This window comes from Labeo rohita, unplaced genomic scaffold (assembly GCF_022985175.1).
Source record: "Labeo rohita strain BAU-BD-2019 unplaced genomic scaffold, IGBB_LRoh.1.0 scaffold_737, whole genome shotgun sequence".
NCBI lineage: Eukaryota > Metazoa > Chordata > Actinopteri > Cypriniformes > Cyprinidae > Labeo > Labeo rohita.
The window spans coordinates 1-22232 of record NW_026129675.1 but is presented as its reverse complement, the minus strand read 5'-3'; the positions used below and the strand labels follow the sequence as shown (position 1 = coordinate 22232).

Here is a 22232-nt window from a genome sequence, read left to right as displayed (position 1 = left end):
AATTATGACAGCTGTGTTATTAAAAAACTCTATAACTCAAAAATATTATATTATATATTACCAATTTTAATATGCCGGTAAACTATTATAGATGGGTTTTTTTTTTTTTTAATAAAATCCTGGACCCTCAGAAAAGCTTGTATTTGTAAAGTACTGCAGTCTCTAAAGGGGTTGAATAATTTTGATTGCAACTGTATAACCTAACCTTTTTAAGTACTGGCATTTAATTCATTATTTAATGTGAAATTGTGAAGAAAGAAATAGATTCATGAAATCTGAGGGTGAAACATTTTTATTTACTTCCAAATTGACTAATTAATCCTCCCTTGCACTTTATATGGACATGTTGTTGTTAAGGACCGTTATGTTGACTGTTGCTATCACCATTGCTGCTAATTTGGGACTTTGTTTCTGTGGATGTGCCAGTGCTGAATATGATATAGATGGAGATTGTTGCCCTATGTGTGCCCCTGGTACAGTATAAATATTTATTTTGGATTCTGTAGGATAAAGGCTGGAATACACTACACAACATTTGGAGAGATTTTTGCCTAATATTTTTGATGCTAGTTGCTGAAAGTCAGAGCCAGTTTGTTAGTTTTCTTAAAAAGCTGTCATGTTTATTTCATATGTAAATGTTTTTGGCTGTAACCACATGACTCGAACTATCAAATAGCTGATAACTCATTTGATGCAGCAAAAAAATCACTTGACCAAAAAAGTTTCCATGACCATGTTAGTATGATATATTTAAGAAAAAACACATTTTACCCTGTTTTTCCCCCAGGAAACCATGTTTACTGGCATTGTACTGTAGATACCAGTACAACATGTGTTCCTTGTCCTGCATCAACATACACAGATGAACCCAATGGACTTTTATCATGTTTTCCCTGCACTGTGTGTGATGCAGGTATGTGCCCAGTGATAAAAGCATTAATTTACAGTAATAAGATACAAATATAAATCTTTAATAAGGAAGTGCTGTCTAATGCATTTATACTTTCAATATAAATATAAATGCTTTGTTTTTGTGTTCACAGTTCATCAACTAAAAGTGCAAAAGGCCTGCACACGCTCTGCAGATACAATTTGTGAGCCACAGGAAGGATTCCATTGTGTTAAACTTAATAAAGGCTCCTGTACATTGGCTGTGGAGCACTCAGAATGTAAACCTGGACAATATATTAAACAAACAGGTGAGTGTATATACACTCAACTGTAGAATTTTAAAACGCTGACAAAATGTGTGCAAAATGTATTTTAGCATTAAGCTGTAGATTTCTTTTGATAATCTTTTTGATTTTTTTTGATAATCCTCGTAATTACAACCCTAGTTGCAGCTTTATTATTTACAGTGGGTACGGAAAGTATTCAGACCCCCTTAAATTTTTCACTCTTTGTTATATTGCAGCCATTTGCTAAAATCATTTAAGTTCATTTTTTTCCCTCATTAATGTACACACAGCAACAGAATTGTTGACATTTTTGCAGATTTATTAAAAAAGAAAAACTGAAATATCACATGGTCCTAAGTATTCAGACCCTTTGCTGTGACACTCATATATCTAACTCAGGTGCTGTCCATTTCTTCTGATCATCCTTGAGATGGTTCTACACCAGGGGTGGCGAACTCCGGTCCTGGAGAGCCGTAGCCCTGCAGAGATCAGCTCCAACCCTAATTAAAACTTACCTGGCTGTAGCTTTATAGTAACCCTTCAGACCTTGATTAGCTTGTTCAGGTGCGTTTGATTAGGGTTGAAGCAAAACTCTGCAGGGCTGCGGCTCTCCAGGACCGACGTTCTCCACCCCTGTTCTACACCTTCATTTGAGTCCAGCTGTGTTTGATTATACTGATTGGACTTGATTAGGAAAGCAACACACCTGTCTATATAAGACCTTACAGCTCACAGTGCATGTCAGAGCAAATGAGAATCATGAGGTCAAAGGAACTGCCTGAAGAGCTCAGAGACAGAATTTTGGCATGACACAGATCTGGCCAAGGTTACAAAAAAATTTCTGCTGCACTTAAGGTTCCTAAGAGCACAGTGGCCTCCATAATCCTTAAATGGAAGACGTTTGGGACGACCAGAACCCTTCCTAGAGCTGGCCGTCTGGCCAAACTGAGCTATCGGGGGAGAAGAGCCTTGGTGAGAGAGGTAAAGAGGAACCCAAAGATCACTGTGGCTGAGCTCCAGAGATGCAGTCGAGAGATGGGAGAAAGTTGTAGAAAGTCAACCATCACTGCAGCCCTCCACCAGTTGGGGCTTTATGGCAGAGTGGCCCGACGGAAGCCTCTCCTCAGTGCAAGACACATGAAAGCCCGCATGGAGTTTGCTAAAAAACACCTGAAGGACTGCAAGATGGTGAGAAATAAGATTCTCTGGTCTGATGAGACCAAGATAGAACTTTTTGGCCTTAATTCTAAGCGGTATGTGTGGAGAAAACCAGGCACTGCTCATCACCTGTCCAATACAGTCCCAACAGTGAAGCATGGTGGTGGCAGCATCATGCTGTGGGGGTGTTTTTCAGCTGCAGGGACAGGACGACTAGTTGCAATCGAGGGAAAGATGAATTCGGCCAAGTACAGGGATATCCTGGACGAAAACCTTCTCCAGAGTGCTCAGGACCTCAGACTGGGTCGAAGGTTTACCTTTCAACAAGACAATGACCCTAAGCACACAGCTAAAATAACGAAGGAGTGGCTTCACAACAACTCCGTGACTGTTCTTGAATGGCCCAGCCAGAGCCCTGACTTAAACCCAATTGAGCATCTCTGGAGAGACCTAAAAATGGTTGTCCACCACCGTTTACCATCCAACCTGACAGAACTGGAGAGGATCTGCAAGGAGGAATGGCAGAGGATCCCCAAATCCAGGTGTGAAAAACTTGTTGCATCTTTCCCAAAAAGACTCATGGCTGTATTAGATCAAAAGGGTGCTTCTACTAAATACTGAGCAAAGGGTCTGAATACTTAGGACCATGTGATATTTCAGTTTTTTTTTTTTTTCAATAAATCTGCAAAAAGGTCTGCTGTGAAAAGGTTCAGTATTGAAGAGATCTTGTACCACAGTGTACAGCTAATGAACTCAGCTAATGAACTCAAAACACCTGCAAAGGCCTTTAAATGGTCTCTCAGTCTAGTTCTGTAGGCTAAACAATCATGGGGAAGACTGCTGATTTGACAGTTTCCAAAAGACGACCATTGACACCTTGCACAAGGAGGGAAAGACACAAAAGGTCATTGCAAAAGAGTCTGGCTGTTCACAGAGCTCTGTGTCCAAGCACATAAATAGAGAGGCGATGGGAAGGAAAAGATGTGGTCGAAAAAATGTACAAGCAATAGGGATAACCGCACCCTGGAGAGAATTGTGAAACAAAACCCATTCAAAAATGTGGGGGAGATTCACAAAGAGTGGACTGCAGCTGGAGTCAGTGCTTGGGTCAATCCATTCTTGAACAACAGACAGCGTCAGAAGCGTCTCACCTGGGCTAAAGACAAAAAGGACTGGACTGCTGCTGAGTGGTCCAAAGTTATGTTCTCTGATGAAAGTAAATTTTGCATTTCCTTTGGAAATCAGGGTCCCAGAGTCTGGAGGAAGAGAGGAGAGGCACAGAATCCACGTTGCTTGAGGTCCAGTGTAAAGTTTCCACAGTCAGTGATGGTTTGGGGTGCCATGTCATCTGCTGGTGTTGGTCCACTGTGTTTTCTGAGGTCCAAGGTCAACGCAGCTGTATACCAGGACGTTTTATAGCACTTCATGCTTTCTACTGCTGACCAACTTTATGGAGATGCAGATTTCATTTTCCAACAGGACTTGGCACCTGCACACAGTGCCAAAGCTACCAGTACCTGGTTTAAGGACCATGGTATCCCTGTTCTTAACCCTCTGGTTGTGTTCGGATTCCTGTCACACTTGTGGTGTTCCCGGTCAAAAATGACCGGACTCCAAACAATTGCTTATAAATCTGTAAATATGCTATATTATCACCAAATATTGGATTCAATCTTTTTGTCAACTTGTTTTCTTTCATTTAGGACTGGTTTTGAGTTTCTATTTGCATCTGATTAATCGTAGGCCTCATTTATCCGAAAGTAGGCAAAACTGCACAAAGTTACAAAATGGCTGGCCATTGAAAGTGAATGGGGAAGAATGAAAGTAAAAGAAACAACTAGTGTTCAGGAGCATTTTGTGCTTGCAAACATAAATGCCTTGGACCTGTGTGTGTATAGATTCATGTATACTCACGCTATCTCACACAAACTACTGTGAGTATTATATTTATTTCATCCTACCTTGGACCGCATGCAATATGCTTTTATGATAACTCTCTCTGTGATAAACTTCTCACACACTCACACGCTCAAACTGCCTTGTCTTTAGCTTAGGTTTTGAGGCTTTCATGTTCTCACAGAGTAGATGAAAGTTTACATAAGTTGTTTCATAATATTGTCTCTGTTTGACAGTGTCAGTGTGCAGGATATATAGAACTAAAATAACAGTTTTGGTTTGTTGTTCCATGAAATGTTATAATGCAAATAATCTTAATGTGTTCTTTTTTTGTTTGTCACGATGGTCAGATTTAACAGGAACAGCATAAGTGTTACTTTGTGCTCCTTTTCAGAACATAAAATCATTTCAAAATAAAGATCCTGCTTTTTGTGATCTTCCCCATTCACTTTCAATGACTGGCCATTTTTGATGAGTGTGACTTTGTGCAATTTTGTACAAAATAAAAGCATTTAAAAGCAAATTTCCTGATTAAACATTGAAGCATGCTAGTGTGAGAAACAGTCCGGTCATTTTTGACCGGGAACACCATAAGTGTGACTAAGTGTAATAAAAGCCACAAAAATTTACGAAAATCTGAAAAAAAATTCGGAGATGTACTTATACCCTGTGTGAACAAAGTATGTAAGTTTGAGTCCAATGCGGTAATGTTAACTATTATTTCCAGGAAAAAGAAAATCTTTTTTGAAGAGGAAGATGCGATATGCCAGACCCAACAATGCAGAAGAGCTGAAGGCCACTATCCGAGCAACCTGAGCTCTCATAACACCTGAGCAGTGCCACAGACTGATCGACTCCATGCCACGCCGTATTGCTGCAGTAATTCAGGCAAAAGGAGCCCCAACTAAGTATTGAGTGCTGTACATGTTCATACTCTTCATGTTCATACTTTTCAGTTGGCCAAGATTTCTGAAAATTCTTTCTTTGTATTGGTCTTAAGTAATATTCTAATTTTCTGAGATACTGAATTTGGGGTTTTCATTAGTTATCAGTTATAATCATCAAAATTAAAAGAAATAAACACTTGAAATATATCAGTCTGTGTGGAATGAATGTATACATTATACAAGTTTCACTTCTTGAATGGAACTGGTGAAATAAATCAACTTTTTGAAGGTATTCTAATTATATGACCAGCACCTGTATATTGTTATATTCTCTTATATATCCTTCAAAGATGTTGATGCCGATAGTTTTGTGGGCAGCACTGTCTTGGGTTCGAATCCCTACTCGAGGCCTTTCCTGATCCCACCCCCATGTCACTTCTTGTCATTTCTGATGTGTCCTTTCATAATAATAATAATAATGATGATAAAAGGCAAAATGTCTTTTATTATTTATCCAAAAAAAGTCTTTTGGATAGGAAAATTGTAGAATTTGACAGAAAATGAAAAGCAAATCTTGGTAACACTTTACAATATGTGTACAAAAATATGCATTAATTCATGCATAATTAATGCACAGATAATCACAAGTTAATGTATAATTCATGATGAAATAAAGCATTTATTAATGATTCCTTCATCAGCAACAATTGAACATTCTATATGATTCATAGATTAAGTAATCATAAATGTGTCATTGTCACACGCACCGGATCACGTGAGGTCACGAGGTCCCGGAAGTAATCTCCGTGGATATATAAACAGGAAGTAAAGGTTGGTTGGCACCAGACATTGAGTTCATGCTGGACTCTGTTGAAGGTCGCCTTTTCTCTCTACTCAACTCAACTCACGTGAGTACCGCTCTTCGGAGCTTTTTGTATATTTGTCTGTGTGCGTGTGAGAACGCGGATTTCCTGGTGGGAATCTCTACTCCTTTGCTGGAGCGTTCTCAGATCAATCGCGTGGTTAACCTGCTCGTTCGTGCACATCCGCGTTCGAGCTCTCCGTCACGCAACACAGGGACCTTTCCTCGATCTTTCATTTCCTGTCTTGCCTCCGTGACAGAATGTCTGGTCCCGAGATGGTCCCGGCGGATTTGGAACAGCTCGTGGGAGTGATCCGGCAGCAGGCTGTGGAAATTATGAGTCTGCGGCAGGAGCTGGTGAATTTCCGGACGGAGATCACGGCGCTGCGCACCGAGACCGCAGATCTTCGGGCGGAGTGCGGGATCCTCCGTTCGGATCTCACCGCCCTGCAGGCGGACCATGATGACCTGGCCACTGCTCAGGCTCCTCCCACTGAACCAATCCGCCAACCTCCCCCTGCCAGTCATCCCAAGATATCGCTTCCGGACAAATGGGATGGGTCCGGAACCAAATGCGATGTTTTTCTCACTAATCTCAGTCTGGTTTTTGAGTTTCAGCCATCACGTTACCCCACTGACCGCAGCAGGATCGCTCTTCTCACCTCACTTCTCACGGGGCAGGCAGCCGAGTGGGCTACGGCGGTTCTGAAGGCAGACAGGGACATCGCTCATTCCAACATCCTGAGAGCGAGGTGGAGGTCGACTCGCGTCTTTACCACCTCAAGCAAGGGAGTCGCAGCGTCAGCAGATACACAACTGAATTCCGCACCCTTGCTGTACAAACAACCTGGTCGAACGCCACTCTCCGCACAGCCTATTACGAAGGACTTTCCACCCGTCTCAAAGACGAATTGGCTGTGCGGGAGCTCCCTGACACCCTGGAGGGCATGATACAGCTGGCCCTCCGGGTGGATCAGCCTGTCTCCGGGCCAAGGTTGGGACGTGTTCGGGGGAGTCCGAGGCCTCCGATGTCGACCTCGAAGCTATCCCCGTCCAGTACCGTGACCTGGCCGAGATTTTTAGCAAGCGTAGTGCGGCTCGGCTGCCTCCTCATCGCCCCTACGACCTTGCGATCGATCTCGTGCCGGGCGCGGTACCGCCCCGCGGCCACCTGTACTCCTTGTCGGCCAAAGAACAACTTGCGATGGAGGAGTACGTGGCGGAGGGTCTTCGCTCAGGTACCATCCGACCCTCCAGCTCACCCGCGGCCGCAGGGTTCTTCTTTGTCAAAAAAAAGGACGGGGGTGTCCGACCGTGCGTTGACTATCGGGGGCTCAACCAGATCACCGTGAAGAACCGTCATCCACTCCCTCTTACCAACACCGCCCTGGACGCCCTCTCTGGTGCCCACTTCTTCACGAAGTTGGATTTACGGAGCGCATACAACCTGGTACGCATCAGGGAGGGTGATGAGTGGAAGACGGCATTCATAACCCCCACCGGTCACTACGAGACCCTCGTTATGCCCTTCGGCCTCTGTAACAGTCCAGCTGCTTTCCAACATTTCATCAATGACGTTCTCCGGGACATGCTGGGTAGATGGTGTTACGCCTACCTCGATGACATCCTGATTTACTTGAAGACCCAAGAGGAACATATCCAGCATGTCCGAGCAGTGCTACAGAGGTTGCTGGCCCACCAGTTGTACTGTAAGTTGGAGAAATGTGCTTTCCACCAGCACACCACCACATTCCTTGGTTTTGTCATCTCAGCTCAGGGTGTGGCCATGGATCCCCAGAAGCTGGAAGCTGTGCGTTCGTGGCCCCTACCCACATCGCTTAAACAGTTACAGCGATTTCTGGGGTTCGCCAACTTCTACCATCTCGCGGAGACTTTCACCTCACCCCGGAAGCCACTCAAGCATTCAAGACACTCTGCCATCAGTTCACCACTGCACCTGTTCTCATCCATCCTGATCCGACCAAACCCTTCGTTGTTGAGGTGGACGCTTCCGATTTGGGCGTAGGAGCCGTTCTCTCACAACGAGGTCCAGACGAGAAGCTACACCCATGTAGCTTCTTCTCCAGAAAATTCAATCCCACACAGCAGCGTTACGGGGTAGGGGACCGTGAGCTGTTGGCCATCAAGTGGGCTCTGGAGGAATGGCGTCACTGGCTCCAGGGCGGCGGTGACCCATTCACCGTCTGGACCGATCACCAGAACCTTACAGTCATTCGTCAGACCAAACAGCTGAACCCGAGACAGGCGCGGTGGGCTCTCTTTTTTGAACATTTCAACTTTCACCTGTCATACCGCCCCGGATCCAAGAACTCCAAAGCTGATGCACTTTCCCGCCAACACCAACGAGACACCATCACTTCCGAACCCGCGCCTGTCTTACCACCCCAGATCATCATGGCTCCCATCCGGTGGGGGTTAGAAGAGAGAGTGCGCCAGGCGTACGGCCAAGAAACTCCTCCATCGGACACGCCCGCTGGACGCCTCTTTGTCCCCAACACTCTTCGACAGGAGGTGCTCCAGTGGGGACACGACTCCACGTTGGCCGGACACCAGGGAGTCCAGAGAACCATCAACTTCATCGGCCGGGCATTCTGGTGGAGGACGCTGAGGAGGGACGTACAGGAGTACGTCCAGGCCTGCAACATCTGTGCCCGCTACAAGAACCCCAACACGCCCTCCACCGGGGAGTTGCAGCCCCTCCCCGTACCCAAACGCCCCTGGACCCACATCTCCCTCGATTTCGTCTCTGGACTCCCCGACTCCCAAGGAAAGAACATCATCCTCACCATCGTGGATCGTTTCTCTAAGGCTGTGCACCTGGTGGTGCTCGCCGGACTCCCCTCGGCCAAAACCACCGCTGAGTTAATCCTCGAACATGTAGTCCGCCTGCATGGGTTCCCCAAGGACATCGTCTCGGACAGAGGGCCCCAGTTCACGGCCAAGTTCTGGCAGGCCTTCTGCCGTCTGGTCGGCACCACCTCTAGTCTATCATCCGGTTTCCACCCTCAGACCAACGGCCAGACGGAGCGGGCCAACCAACAACTGGAGCGCTTTCTCCAATGTTTTGCCAATGAACACCAGCGCTCCTGGGCCAGCTACCTCGTTTGGGCCGAGTTATCCAACAACCTCCACACCTCCACCTCCACCGGCCTGAGCCCTTTCGAGGTATGCTACGGATTTCAACCTCCCATATTCAAACATCAGGAGCCGGAGGTTGAAGTTCCGTCTGCCCAACAGTTGGGCACGGGACGATTGTTCCATGTAGGTGACAGGGTTTACCTATCCACCCGGAACATTAATCTCAGAACTGACTCCAAGAAACTCACCCCTCGTTACATTGGCCCCTTCAAGATCACCCATCGTCTGAACCCTGTCACCTTCCGGCTCCAGCTGCCTGCTTCCCTCCGGATTCATCCCGTATTCCACCAATCACAACTAAAACCTGTTTTTTTTTCTCCCCTATCTCCTCAGGTCCCTGCTCCCCCCCCACCTCGGATCATTGACGGTGGTCCTGCTTACACCGTCCGGAGAATCCTCGACTCGCGACCCCGGGGCCGTGGCACCCAGTATCTGGTGGACTGGGAGGGCTACGGTCCGGAGGAGCGGTCTTGGGTCCCCGGGCGGTTCATCTTGGATCCAGCCCTCATCCAGGACTACCGTCGTCGGGTATCCTCCTCCCCGGGTCCGTCTGGTGCCGGTCCTGGAGGGGGGGGTACTGTCACACGCACCGGATCACGTGAGGTCACGAGGTCCCGGAAGTAATCTCCGTGGGTATATAAACAGGAAGTAAAGGTTGGCTGGCACCAGACATTGAGTTCATGCTGGACTCTGTTGAAGGTCGCCTTTTCACTCTACTCAACTCAACTCACGTGAGTACCGCTCTTCGGAGCTTTTTGTATATTTGTCTGTGTGCGTGTGAGAACGCGGATTTCCTGGTGGGAATCTCTACTCCTTTGCTGGAGCGTTCTCAGATCAATCGCGTGGTTAACCTGCTCGTTCGTGCACATCCGCGTTCGAGCTCTCCGTCACGCAACACAGGGACCTTTCCTCGATCTTTCATTTCCTGTCTTGCCTCCGTGACAGTCATAATGTATTAATTTCCTTTATCACTTATTTTAATGACTAATGATGTAAATTCATATGTTAATTACCACAGTGTTCAAAGCTATGTACTTCAGCTTCCAATTGTCTGCTTTAAATACTCATTAGTTAATGATTTGCAAATGTATCATTATGTTATGACTTTACTTGTTCAGGCACAGAACTATTAACTAATTGTTAAGTAATATGTCATTGTGGTTATGGATTTACAATTAGTTAGTTAGTCATGTGCCTCAACAAGTAAAATCACAATATAATGATACATTTGCAAATCATTAACTAATGAGTATTTAAAGCAGACAACTGGAAGTTGAAGTACATAGCTTTGAACACTGTAGTAATTAACATGAATTTAGCATGTCTTTACTAATAACAATTTAATGATTACTTAATCTATGAATCATACAGAATGTTCAATTGTTGCTGATGTAGTAATCATTAATAAATGCTTTAGTTCATCATGAATTATACATTAACTCGTGATTATCTGTGCATTAATTAAACATGAATTAATGCATATTTTTGTACACATATTGTAAAGTGTTACCAAGATTTGCTTTTCATTTTCTGTCAAATTCTACAATTTTCCTGTTAACTCTAAAGACTTTTTTTGGATAAATAATAAAAGACATTTTGCCTTTTATCATTATTATTATTATTATTATGAAAGGACACATCAGAAATGACAAGAAGTGACATGGGGGTGAGATCAGGAAAGGCCCAGAGTAGGGATTCGAACCCAAGACAGTGCTGCCCACAAAACTATCAGCATCAACATCTTTGAAGGATATATAAGAGAATATAACAATATATATGCTATATAATGCATTGTGACAAATTGCCATTGATTTTCTGTACAAATCTTCACTGAAATCTCATGAAACTTGATACAGACAGAGTGTTGGGCATTCTGAAGAAGTATGAATAGAAATGTTGCTGTGAGATTTGAAAGAATTTAAATAACACATGTATAAATGTGAAAGAGTGGTCAGTGCAATGTCACAGACTTTGTATGAATAGAAAATTTCCTGTTAACTCTTAAGACTTTTTTTGATAAATGATAAAAAACATTTAGCCTTTTATCGTTATTATTATTATGAAAGGACAGATCAGAAATGACAAGAAGCAACAATATATATGTTATATAATGCATTGTGACAGAGTGCCTTTCATTTTCTGTACAAATTCTACACTAAAACATCGTGAACACAGATAGAGACATGATTGTTCAGAAAAAGAATTTATTGAAATGTTCATGGTAACTCTGAAGAAATGTTAATAATGCATGTAGAAAAAAGGAGCAAATATTAAGTGTTAGAACGTATTTTAACACACTTCATTTTTTCACAAAACTTCACAGTATAATGTATTGGAAAGCAATATAAGTGTATCTTCTATAATGTACAATATAAATACGTTTTGTAAATACTTTTTCCCTGTTTTCGGGCACATTTAATTTTTAAGCGCTGAAATATAGATGTTCGTCAGCTTTTTGGCCGCTTCGTGTCTCGAGATAGGGCCGATTGCAGAACAGCAGAACCATACGTCACAGCAGTCACAAGGCAGCAACGCCGCGGCAGCAGGCTCAGACGGTAGTGGGCGGAGTCTCCGTCGCAGATCGGAAAAGGGTGAAAATAGCAATAAGTGATCAACTTATATTTTTTCTTGTCCTTTTCTTATTTTTAATGTTGTTATTGTTATTTGAAGAAAAAATAAAAATAATTATGAACACCAGAATTTGTAAGATACAGTTACACTATTAACTGTAAGATACGATATGTGTGTGTGTGTGTGTGTATGTATGCATGTACATACATACATACAGTATATTACAGTTAATAGTGTAACTGTATCTTACGGTTAATAGTAATTTCGTGTATGTATATATGTGTATATATAAACAGGCGCGAGCACTCATATACATAATACGGACTTAACATTAACAGCTTTAACTTTGAAACGCTCCACAAAGATAAGTAGAGCAAATTCTGGTGTTCATAATTATTTTTATTTTTTCTTCAAATAACAATAACAACATTAAAAATAAGAAAAGGACAAGAAAAAATATAAGTTGATCACTTATTGCTATTTTCACCCTTTTCCGATCTGCGACGGAGACTCCGCCCACTACCGTCTGAGCCTGCTGCCGCAGCGTTGCTGCCGTGTGACTGCTGTGACGTATGGTTCTGCTGTTCTGCAATCAGTCATTATTGTGGGTGTCTCTGTACCGTAATTCCACTAATAGACGTGCAGCGGTACCCAGATGGCGGCTCACTTGACCGGGTGTTCGCAGATGGCGGCTCACTTGACCGCGGTTGTTTACTTCCACTACTGTACAGACTGATTCGCTTTGTAAATGAACGGTGCTCTTAAAATTGGTCTTGTAGGGGCGGCGAGGTAAAGGCTACAAGGGACACAGCTCTGGCTACTGGGCATGCGCAAATCAATCTAACGTAATTTTTTTTTTTTTCATTTCACATTGTACAAAAATAATACTGTTTTTGTATTATAGTAGGGGCTAAGTGTAGGTTTGGGGTAGGTGTAGACGTTAAAAAAAAAAACACAATCTAATAGGTTAATTAATTTCATTGTTAGTTTCCGGTCGGAGCTGGATCTCTTCTAGCCACAACCCTAAGCACAAAATGGCGGATTTAAAAAAAACACAAGGATAAAGATGGTGAGGTTTATACGAGCTGAAGGACATGAGAACGACGTTTGTTTTTCTTCTTTTCGGTAAGACGAAGATCAGTGTGATGCGAGTGTGTTGTTTTTTGAAAAGTCAAAACGCAACAATGCCATTATGACGAAGACATTCGAAAAGTTTTAAAGGGGAACCATTGTTACATATCCGCCTTATTCAGTCGTTCATGAAATCATCCCTTAAGATGAGTACAGTGGTTTTACTACAAATAAAACCTAAAACAAGTATTAATCGCAAATTAATACAAAAAGTTTTGCTACACTGACCATAGTTTAACCATTGTATTCGTAGCAAAACGTTACAGATGATAATCAGTGCGCCAAAAAAAAAAAAAAACCATGGTTACTACACTTTTAACTATAATAAAATTATGCGTAATTTTTCTAAGGGATGACAGTTTTGAATGGTATAGAACTTAACTTTGTGTATTTTCCCCCTTAACAGCTGTCTGTGCACTTTTCGCATTTGGAAAAGCTTGTGGCCCGAGTGAATATAAATCAGCTGCTGGAGAATGTTGTCCTATGTGTAATATTGGTAGGATCTTTAATCATTAAGCACATTTTAAATAAGTGATACTAACGTTGACAATTTTACAATCTAACAGCATTAACCTTTCCTTTTTCTATTCTTTCACATTTTAGTAACGCCCATCTACACCGGATGTAAATGTTGTGACGCATTTGTAATAAAGCTGTCTACACTGGCAGCGACAGTATAGATTTTTAAAATCAGAGAGATGTTTATATTCGCGAATTATATACAATATTTTATTCGTTTTATTATTATAGTTTAGTTTTACTATATGATTAATATAATCATTGAAAATAAATTACTAAAAAAATGACGGTTTATACTATACAGTTTTCCTTCAAAATACTTTACGATAAAAGCTGTTCAGCCATGCTTTCGTTTCTGAAATCTTGCCTTGCTTCATCAGATCAGTTGATTGCTTCATGTTGCTTCATGTTTTTCTTCTGACTGATGTGCCGGTGTTGTGCCGAGTTTCGAGTCCCTGCCAAATGATTACCCACTGTTTAAAGCCGCTATCTGATTGTCTAATCCTAACCCCTCAGTATCTTCACGGCTGGGCACGCCTCTTGCGTTCACCCATGCCCTAATGCAATAATTTACATTTACCACCAACCACAGCATCTCAGAGAAATGCGCTCAGAACGTACTTCTCTGTTAACGTCGACGGTGAAGCATGTTATTTATAGTGGTCCAGTTAAAACAAAGCGTTAAAGTGTGTTTTTTTAATTTTATTTTTGTTTGTTTGTTTGTTTGTTTGTTTGTTTGTTTTTTATGTAGTCATCAAACATCTGCCGCATGAATGCGTTTTATTTTATATTCGTGAAAACAGTTAAAATAAGTTATTTCTTATCATAATATAACTATACTTTGCTTGCACCTGTAGACAGTTTATTACACCAGAATCACTTCTTATTGCATGTTGTATATATGATTTTAAACTACAAAAGACCTAGCACGCATCTTATGCAGTATTACCTTTCTTGCATGTCTGGTCTGCTGTCTTCAAACTCCCAAGTTCAGAAGCTAAATAACAGTTGCTTTGTTGCTTTGTGTGTTGTTTGTAGGATCAGTAGTACGTAGTGACTGTAGTGGGGATTTAAGTACCACATGCAAACCCTGCCCTCCAGGAACATTCATGAATGAACCAAACGGCCTTCATAATTGCTTCAAATGCAGAAACTGTGTTGAAAGTATGGTTTTTTTTTTTTTTTTTAATGTATCTAATAAAGTTATTTTCCATCTTATTTATTTGAATTGCCTGTATGAAAGCATTTCTATGTGTGTGTTTTTTTGTTTTTTGTTTTTTTTTTTTAGGTCAAGGTCTTTACATCCAGAGTACATGCTCTACAATAAAAGACACTGTCTGTGATGTTCTTGATGGATATTACTGCATTGATTACTCAAAATCACAGTGCCATCATGCTCAGAAACATACTGTTTGTGAACCAGGACAAGAAACAAAAAGATCAGGTATTGTTTCTGAATACTTCATTTTTGTTTCATGATTTAGTGATTAAAGGGATATTTCTGAGATCACTCTTTATGTCTGCTTGCAGGAACAAAGACTTTGGATACAATATGTGTGAACTGTCCTCATGGATTTTATTCTCCATCAGGTCTGAACTGCACCAAATGGACAGAGTAGGTGAAACGTTATTTGTACTCCCTGCAGTATTTGCAGTTTTATCTGTTATTAACAATGTTTTTTTTTTTTTTCAGTTGCACAGCTAGGAGTGAAATACAGATAGAAATTGGCAGCTCTGTTAAAGATGTTACATGTACAATGGAAAGACGGGGAAGATATGGTCTCATATTGCCAGTGGCTTTAACATCTTTGTTCTTCATTCTGTGCCTGTGGACACTGTTCAGAAGTGAGTATACATGCAGGATGAATCTGAATTTTATTTTTGTTAATGTGGATTTAGAATGGTTTGATTTATGTTGATGGTTTTCTCTGAAACATGTATAACAAATAGCTAACCTAACGCTGTTGCTTTTGCTGGTAATTAGTAAAATGGAAGATTCTATTGAGTTAAATCATTATTAAATGTGTCTTTTTTTATTTAATACACAGTCAACTGCTAATATTGATGTGATCTTGCTTGTACAGAGATCAGCTTGATACAATTAAAGATTTTAACATCACAGAATCCTGTATTAGATTTTGTTATTCTTAAAGTTTGTTAACAGGGTAAAGAAATGTTTCTATAATATATATAAAATGGTAACACAATTAAAATGTTTTTAGCAGTGATTTTTGAGATTCACAGCTGATTGTGTTTGTTTTTGGCACTGTTGTACTAAATATACCACAAATAATTTATTTTTTTTGTGTTTTATAGGTTGTAAACTTAAGGTAAGTTCTTTAATTCTTTACATTTAAATAATGTCATGTGTGATGCTACATTTTTCAACAGTTGAATTTAGTGCAATCACTTACTACTGTAGAACTGTATGTATGTACTTAACATGTTTAATTCTTTCATAATAATTTTGCTCTGTTATGAGTTTTTTGAGTTCATGAAAGTCTTCATGATCTGCCTGGATGTTGATTATGTTGGTTGGTGTTACACTCTACAGCATCCTGTTGAAGAAACAAACCCTGCGTATACAGAACAAACCAAACGCAACACACCGTAAGAAGTAATAACTTTCTTAAATCTAGTCATGCAGGTGACAAAGTTATAATAAACCTAATATGTATGTGTTGTTTGCTTACAGGGAGGAAAACAGTGAAGAACTAGTTACTTCCTAAAAATCTCAGTCACTCCACCCCTGGATCTCCAGCATTCCACTTGTGACAGTATTGCAAACTTCTCCGTGTGCTGTGACCTTGACGTGGTGGAGAAGCTTGAGTTCCTCCGGTATCATAACATATATGAGAGAAGGTTCAACCATAAAATCACACCTAGGAGGACAAACTAACAACAGCAAGTGTTTTTTTGGACAGTAAGTCCAGTCTCTTCTGCTCACCAAGCCTGCATACATTACTATTTGTAGCATCATTACTCTAGTCACATGATCCTTCAGAAATCATTCTAATATTCTGATTTGCTGCTCAAAAAAACATTTATTATTATATTGAAAGCAGCAGAACAACAGTTGTAGATGTTTTTTTTTTTTTTTTTTTTTTAATAATAATGTTTCTTGAATAGCAAATCAGCATATTAGAATGATTTTTGAAGGATCATGTGACACTGAAGACTGGAGTAATTATGCAGAAAATTTAGCTGTGATCACAGGAATAAATTGCATTGTAAAATCTATTCCAACAGAAAACAGTTATTTTAAATAGTACAAATATTTCACAATATTACTGCTTTTGCTGTACTTTGGATCAAATAAATGAAGGCTTGGTGAGCAGAAGAGACCGCTAGGCTGGCTAGGGGCCTGTTTGTTGTGAATTTGACGCATTTTTTTTTTTCCTAGTTTTTTTCTTTTGTACTACGTATCCCACAATTCTTAGTCAACTTCATTTAGGGTGAACTCCATATATGGAACACTACATTACCCATGTTCCCCTGCTTAAGGTCTATAAATAGACCATACATCCTTCCTTTGTTCCTTTCTCCTGTTGGTGAGGTGTGGGTGTTTGAATGGGCACCCAACCATGTCCTTTGAGTCCTTTCCTTTGGATGTGTTAAGTAAGTTTGTTTTTCAATTGTATAGTTGGAATTTGTTTATTTGTGTTTAGTTGTTTAATCATTATGTGGACTATGTACAATATAGATGTTTATTGATGAGTTGTTTGTATGATTTTGATTTCTTTATATATTGTTTGTAGTGACCAAAAACCATCCTGTTTATCCTGGGCATCCACTCCATCATGTTTATCATGGAATGCCTGCATCATGTGAATTCCTGCATTGCATTTGATGTCAATGGCTAAAGATGTACTATTCTTCACTTAAGTGGTATTAAAGAGAGCAAAGGACTGCGTTTTTTCCAGTGTTTTAATCAGACACCCCACCAAGTTCTACAAGATCTTTGGATATTTAACACTGTTATATCTGCTTTTTTTTTTGTTTGTTTGTTTTTTAAAGAAGCACTTAAGTTGTTGTTAAATATGGTTATTACTGTTATCAGGGTTTTCTTGATATTTGTAGAGTTGGTATTGATCATTGCATTATAAAGATCATGTGTTTTCGTATCTCAGGTTTTATACCTTATGTCTGTGCACTTTATCTAATTATCTAAGGTCCTTTGTGTTTTGGGCTGTATGTTTCAGTGACAGAAATGCACACAGAAACCTAGAACTGACTTTAAATATTCAGGAAAAATGAGCAGACAATACAGGGCCCACACTTATCAGAAATGTTGTTTATTATCAATACTATGTTATGAATAGTATACTTCTCCATCCAATCATTGTGTAAAGCAAAAGGAAGAATTAAATGGTATATTGTACCAAAACAACTTGGTTGTTGGATATGTTTAGTATTTTCTAACTGTATTTAACATTTTCCCATACTGTGAGTACACTAATTACAACTTTTCTTGTTTTATGTTTATGCTTTTGGAAATTGATTATTCCTATCCCTAATCAGGCTTATTATTTAGCATTTTAGGCTCATTGTTACCACAAAGTATGTGCTTTCTGCAAATGTAATTGATTAGTTTATTATTTTTTTATATTATTCATATCAGAGTTGTGACTACGTAAGTTTCAGGAATGTGTAACGTGCAAGTACGGTGTTGTGCAGTTAATACGGACAATAAACACAAAGGAAGACAGTACAACATCAGTGCATGACTTAAATCCTTTATGCTTCAACCGGGCTGTTACACTATCCAATTGAATTTTAACATGTTCAAGTCGATTTTTTTGTTCTTCTTGGTCAAAAGTGTTATTCGGCAAGATGCCCCAACATAAATGCCATGCATGTCTGGTGTTCTTATACACTGCGTTGAAAGTTTTTTGCTCTTTTCATCGAGTCATCTTACAAGTCTTTGGCTGTACATTGCAAGTTTTTCTCACTTGCTCTGATCAAATATATTATGATATTGTGCTTTTTCTTCAGCACCCTTTAAAGGTTTTCTGGTACAACACGTTTTAAATTAAGGAATAAGGCTGCCAGCTGTGTCTCTAGGAACATTTAATATCTTCAAAATCTTCATGTAGTCTTGGACTTTCTAATGTAATAAAACTGATATTCTCTATAGGTTTTGAGAGAGCTCGATTGATTTTGCCATTTTTGCTACTCAACTTTAGCACATGCATGGGCTAAGTTTATGTATGTGTAACAGCTCAAGCTAATTTTGTTTTTTACTTGTGTTTTAAGACAATTTTGTTCCCCACCATACAAATAAATGACCTAAATAGCAATGTTAAATACGGGTTGAGTAATTATGACAGCTGTGTTATTAAAAAACTCTAACTTAAAAATATTATATTATATATTATCACTTTTAATATGCCGGTAAACTGTTATAGATGGCTTTTTTTTTTTTTTTTTTTTTTTTTTTTTAAATAAAATCCTGGACCTTCAGAAAAGCTTGTATTTGTAAAGTACTGCAGTCTCTAAAGGGGTAGAATTTTCTAATTTTGATTGCAACTGTATAACCTCTTCACAGAATACAACTGTTTAGACAAGAGGAGTCCAGCCGAGTGTGAAGAGGAAGAAGTGTTTGTTTGGAGTCTTCTGCCAAAGCATCAAACTGATCATCTGAAGGCAGGGAACCAGCTATCAGGATCTGAAAAAGCCCTTGCATATAAAAATACAGACCTAAAGTACTTTATATGGACATGTTGTTGTTACGGACCGATATCTTGACTGTTGCTATCACCATTGCTGCTAATTTGGGACTTTGTTTCTGTGGATGTGCCCGTGCTGAATATGATATAGATGGAGAATGTTGCCCTATGTGTGCCCCTGGTACAGTATAAATATTTATTTTGGATTCTGTAGGATAAAGGCTGGAATACACTACACAACATTTGGAGAGATTTTTGCCTAATGTTTTTGATGCTAGTTGCTGAAAGTCTGAGCCAGTTTGTTAGTTTTGTTGAAAAGCTGTCATATTTATTTTTATATGTAAATGTTTTTGGCTGTAACCACATGACTCATTTGTTGCAGCAGTTAGTATGATATATTTATGAAAAAAACACATTTTACCCTGTTTTTCCCCCCAGGAAACCATATTTACTGGCATTGTACTGTAGATACCAGTACAACGTGTTCCTTGTCCTGCATCAACATACACGGATGAACCCAATGGACTTTTATCATGTTTTCCCTGCACTGTGTGTGATGCAGGTATGTGCCCAGTGATAAAAGCATTAATTTACAGTAACGAGATACAAATATAAATCTTTAATAAGGAAGTGCTGTCTAATGCATTTATACTTTCAATATAAATATAAATGCTTTGTTTTTGTGTTCACAGTTCATCAACTAAAAGTGCAAAAGGCCTGCACACGCTCTGCAGATACAATTTGTGAGCCACAGGAAGGATTCCATTGTGTTAAACTTAATAAAGGCTCCTGTACATTGGCTGTGGAGCACTCAGAATGTAAACCTGGACAATATATTAAACAAACAGGTAAGTGTATATACACTCAGCTGTAGAATTTTAAAACGGGGACAAAATGTGTGCAAAATGTATTTCAGCATTAAGCTGTAGATTTCTTCTGATTAATTTTTTTCTGATTTAATCAGAGGTTATCAGATTTTTTTGATAATCCTAGTAATTACAACCCTAGTAGCAGCTTTATTATTTATATCTCATACAGTCTCGTTACTTTTTACAGGAACATCATTTAGTGATACTGTATGTGCTAACTGCACATATGGAACTTATTCAGATGGCTCTCTAATGGCCTGCCTACCACATTCAAAGTGAGTATTGTCCACAGATTTATAAATGCCAGTTAAGAATTACTCTGATGAGAATGGATTTATTAATAATATTAAATGAATCTTTAGATGTGAGACTATGGGACTTACAGAAGTAAATGCAGGAACAACATCATCTGATAGCAAATGTGAAAAAGTGATTTTAGTTGGTGTTATAGTTGGAGTCACAATTGCAGTTTTTGTAGCTGTTGTGGCAGCTGTTATGGTTGCATACAAAATACAACTTGCATACAACTTACAAAAAAACGTAAGGCACGGGGCTCTAACAAAAGTAAGAACTAAATTCTTACAATAAAATTACACGTGTGGGGGGGTTAAAACTAGAGTTGGAGTACTCGGACTCTTACTCGGACTCGAGTCCGGTCTCGAGTACAATTTTTAGGCGACTCGGACTTGTCACGGACTCGGATGCATTTTTACTCGGACTTGACTCGGACTCAAGCCTTTCGGACTCGGAAAATATCCCGAGTCCGTCCGAGTCCAGAGACAGTTGATGCATTATCACGAAAGTCTTGTCCAGTAGCTACTTGAAAGCCGACGGGTTTATGTGCGCACACACTTAAAGCGCGCTCACAGAACGCGCCTCTCAGTCAGTGTGTGAATACAGAGTTCTCTTTCGCTTCTAATAGGTTCTGTTATTGCTACACACATGCTCGTATTGGAGACTATTCATGTAAATGAAGTCGGTTTTGTCTTAAGTAAACCTGAACAGCTGGGAGAAATACTGATGCGTCAAAATATTTTAAATGTGCGTCAGATCTTAAAGCGACAGCAGCGTAAACCTGCAGCCGCAGACCGCGTCATAAATATTAATCAAACAACAAAAGTAAAAGAGAAAATCACTCACTGTTCTTGACTGAATCACTTATTAACTGTAATAACAATTATCTTTAATGTATACAGTGAAGATTTTGCAGTGTTTTATTTTAACATTTATGGCTTCCTGAAATGTCTGTAGTCTATTTCTGTAATAGCCTTTATATAGACCTACATAAAAAAAAAAAACCAACCCCACAATTCTGTTTAAAAAAAAAAAAGATTCTATTTTAAAAAATATTATTTCATTTGTATTTTTGATTAATATATGTATTAATACTTTTGCTTGTAAGTAATACTTGGAGTGTTTACTTGCCTTGAGCTTGAGAATGTTTTACCCAGCCAACATGCATATGTGGGCCCCACATGGTTTCTGCTGGGTCTACATGGGTACCAAGTGGGCATGGTCCCAAAATAGGCATCTTATCTGGGGCCCACTTTGGGTCAGCTAAGTAGGTCCCACATGGGCAAAAACAGATGGGCTCCCTATGTGGGACCTAGTTGGGTCACAAATGGGAAATGAGTGCTTGGGCTCGAAATGGGCAACACAAATGGGGCCCATATGGGTTTAACAGATGGGTTAGACATGGGCAAACACAATTAATCCCATATAGGCTGCCTACACTGGCCCAAGGTAGTACCCACATAGGCCACCTCTATATGGGCTCAGAATGGGGAAACACATATGGGGCCCTCTTGGTCAAACCATATGGGTCAAATATGGGCAGACACAATCAGTGCCAATAGGCTACCTACACTGGCCCAAGGCGGTACCCACAAAGGCTACCTCTATATGGGTTCTGAATGGGGAAACACATATGGGGCCCTCTTGGTCAAACCATATGGGTAAAAAATGGGCAAACACAATCAGTCCCATATAGGCTGCCTGCATGGGCCCAAGGTAGTACCCACATAAGCTACCTCTATATGGGTTCTGAATGGGGAAACACATATGGGGCCCTCTTGGTCAAACCATATGAGTAAAACATGGGCAAACACAATCAGTCCCATATAGGCTGCCTGCATGGGCCCAAGGTAGGACCCACAAAGGCTACCTCTATATGGGTTCTGAATGGGGAAACACATATGGGGCCCTCTTGGTCAAACCATATGGGTAAAAAATGGGCAAACACAATCAGTCTCATATAGGCTGCCTACATGGGCCCAAGGTAGGACCCACAAAGGCTACCTCTATATGGGTTCTGAATGGGGAAACACATATGG

The 22232-nt window shown here is 40.3% G+C and overlaps 2 protein-coding genes across 3 annotated transcripts; both read left to right on the top strand.

Annotated features, from left to right (window-relative positions):
- Positions 1 to 306: 306 nt before the first annotated feature.
- LOC127161797 (tumor necrosis factor receptor superfamily member 14-like) lies at positions 307 to 20328 on the top strand (the record flags this gene model as incomplete). Its single annotated transcript, XM_051104546.1, has 5 exons — positions 307 to 473; positions 788 to 913; positions 1044 to 1199; positions 20087 to 20174; positions 20262 to 20328. Coding segments are annotated over exons 1-5 (573 nt in total), but the record flags the coding sequence as incomplete, so codon positions are not given.
- On the top strand, positions 12295 to 17921 carry LOC127161796 (tumor necrosis factor receptor superfamily member 14-like). 2 transcript variants are annotated; one of them, XM_051104544.1, is made up of 10 exons: positions 12296 to 12556; positions 12699 to 12836; positions 13249 to 13338; positions 14400 to 14525; positions 14650 to 14805; positions 14892 to 14976; positions 15055 to 15206; positions 15678 to 15691; positions 15916 to 15971; positions 16057 to 17921. In XM_051104544.1, the coding sequence occupies exons 2-10, from the start codon at positions 12806 to 12808 to the stop codon at positions 16088 to 16090; spliced, it is 744 nt and encodes a 247-aa protein (XP_050960501.1). In that variant the 5' UTR covers positions 12296 to 12556; positions 12699 to 12805; the 3' UTR covers positions 16091 to 17921. The 2 variants fall into 2 exon arrangements, with proteins under 2 accessions (XP_050960502.1, XP_050960501.1); XM_051104545.1 differs by having other exon boundaries at positions 12295 to 12836; positions 15916 to 15978.
- Positions 20329 to 22232: the final 1904 nt, after the last annotated feature.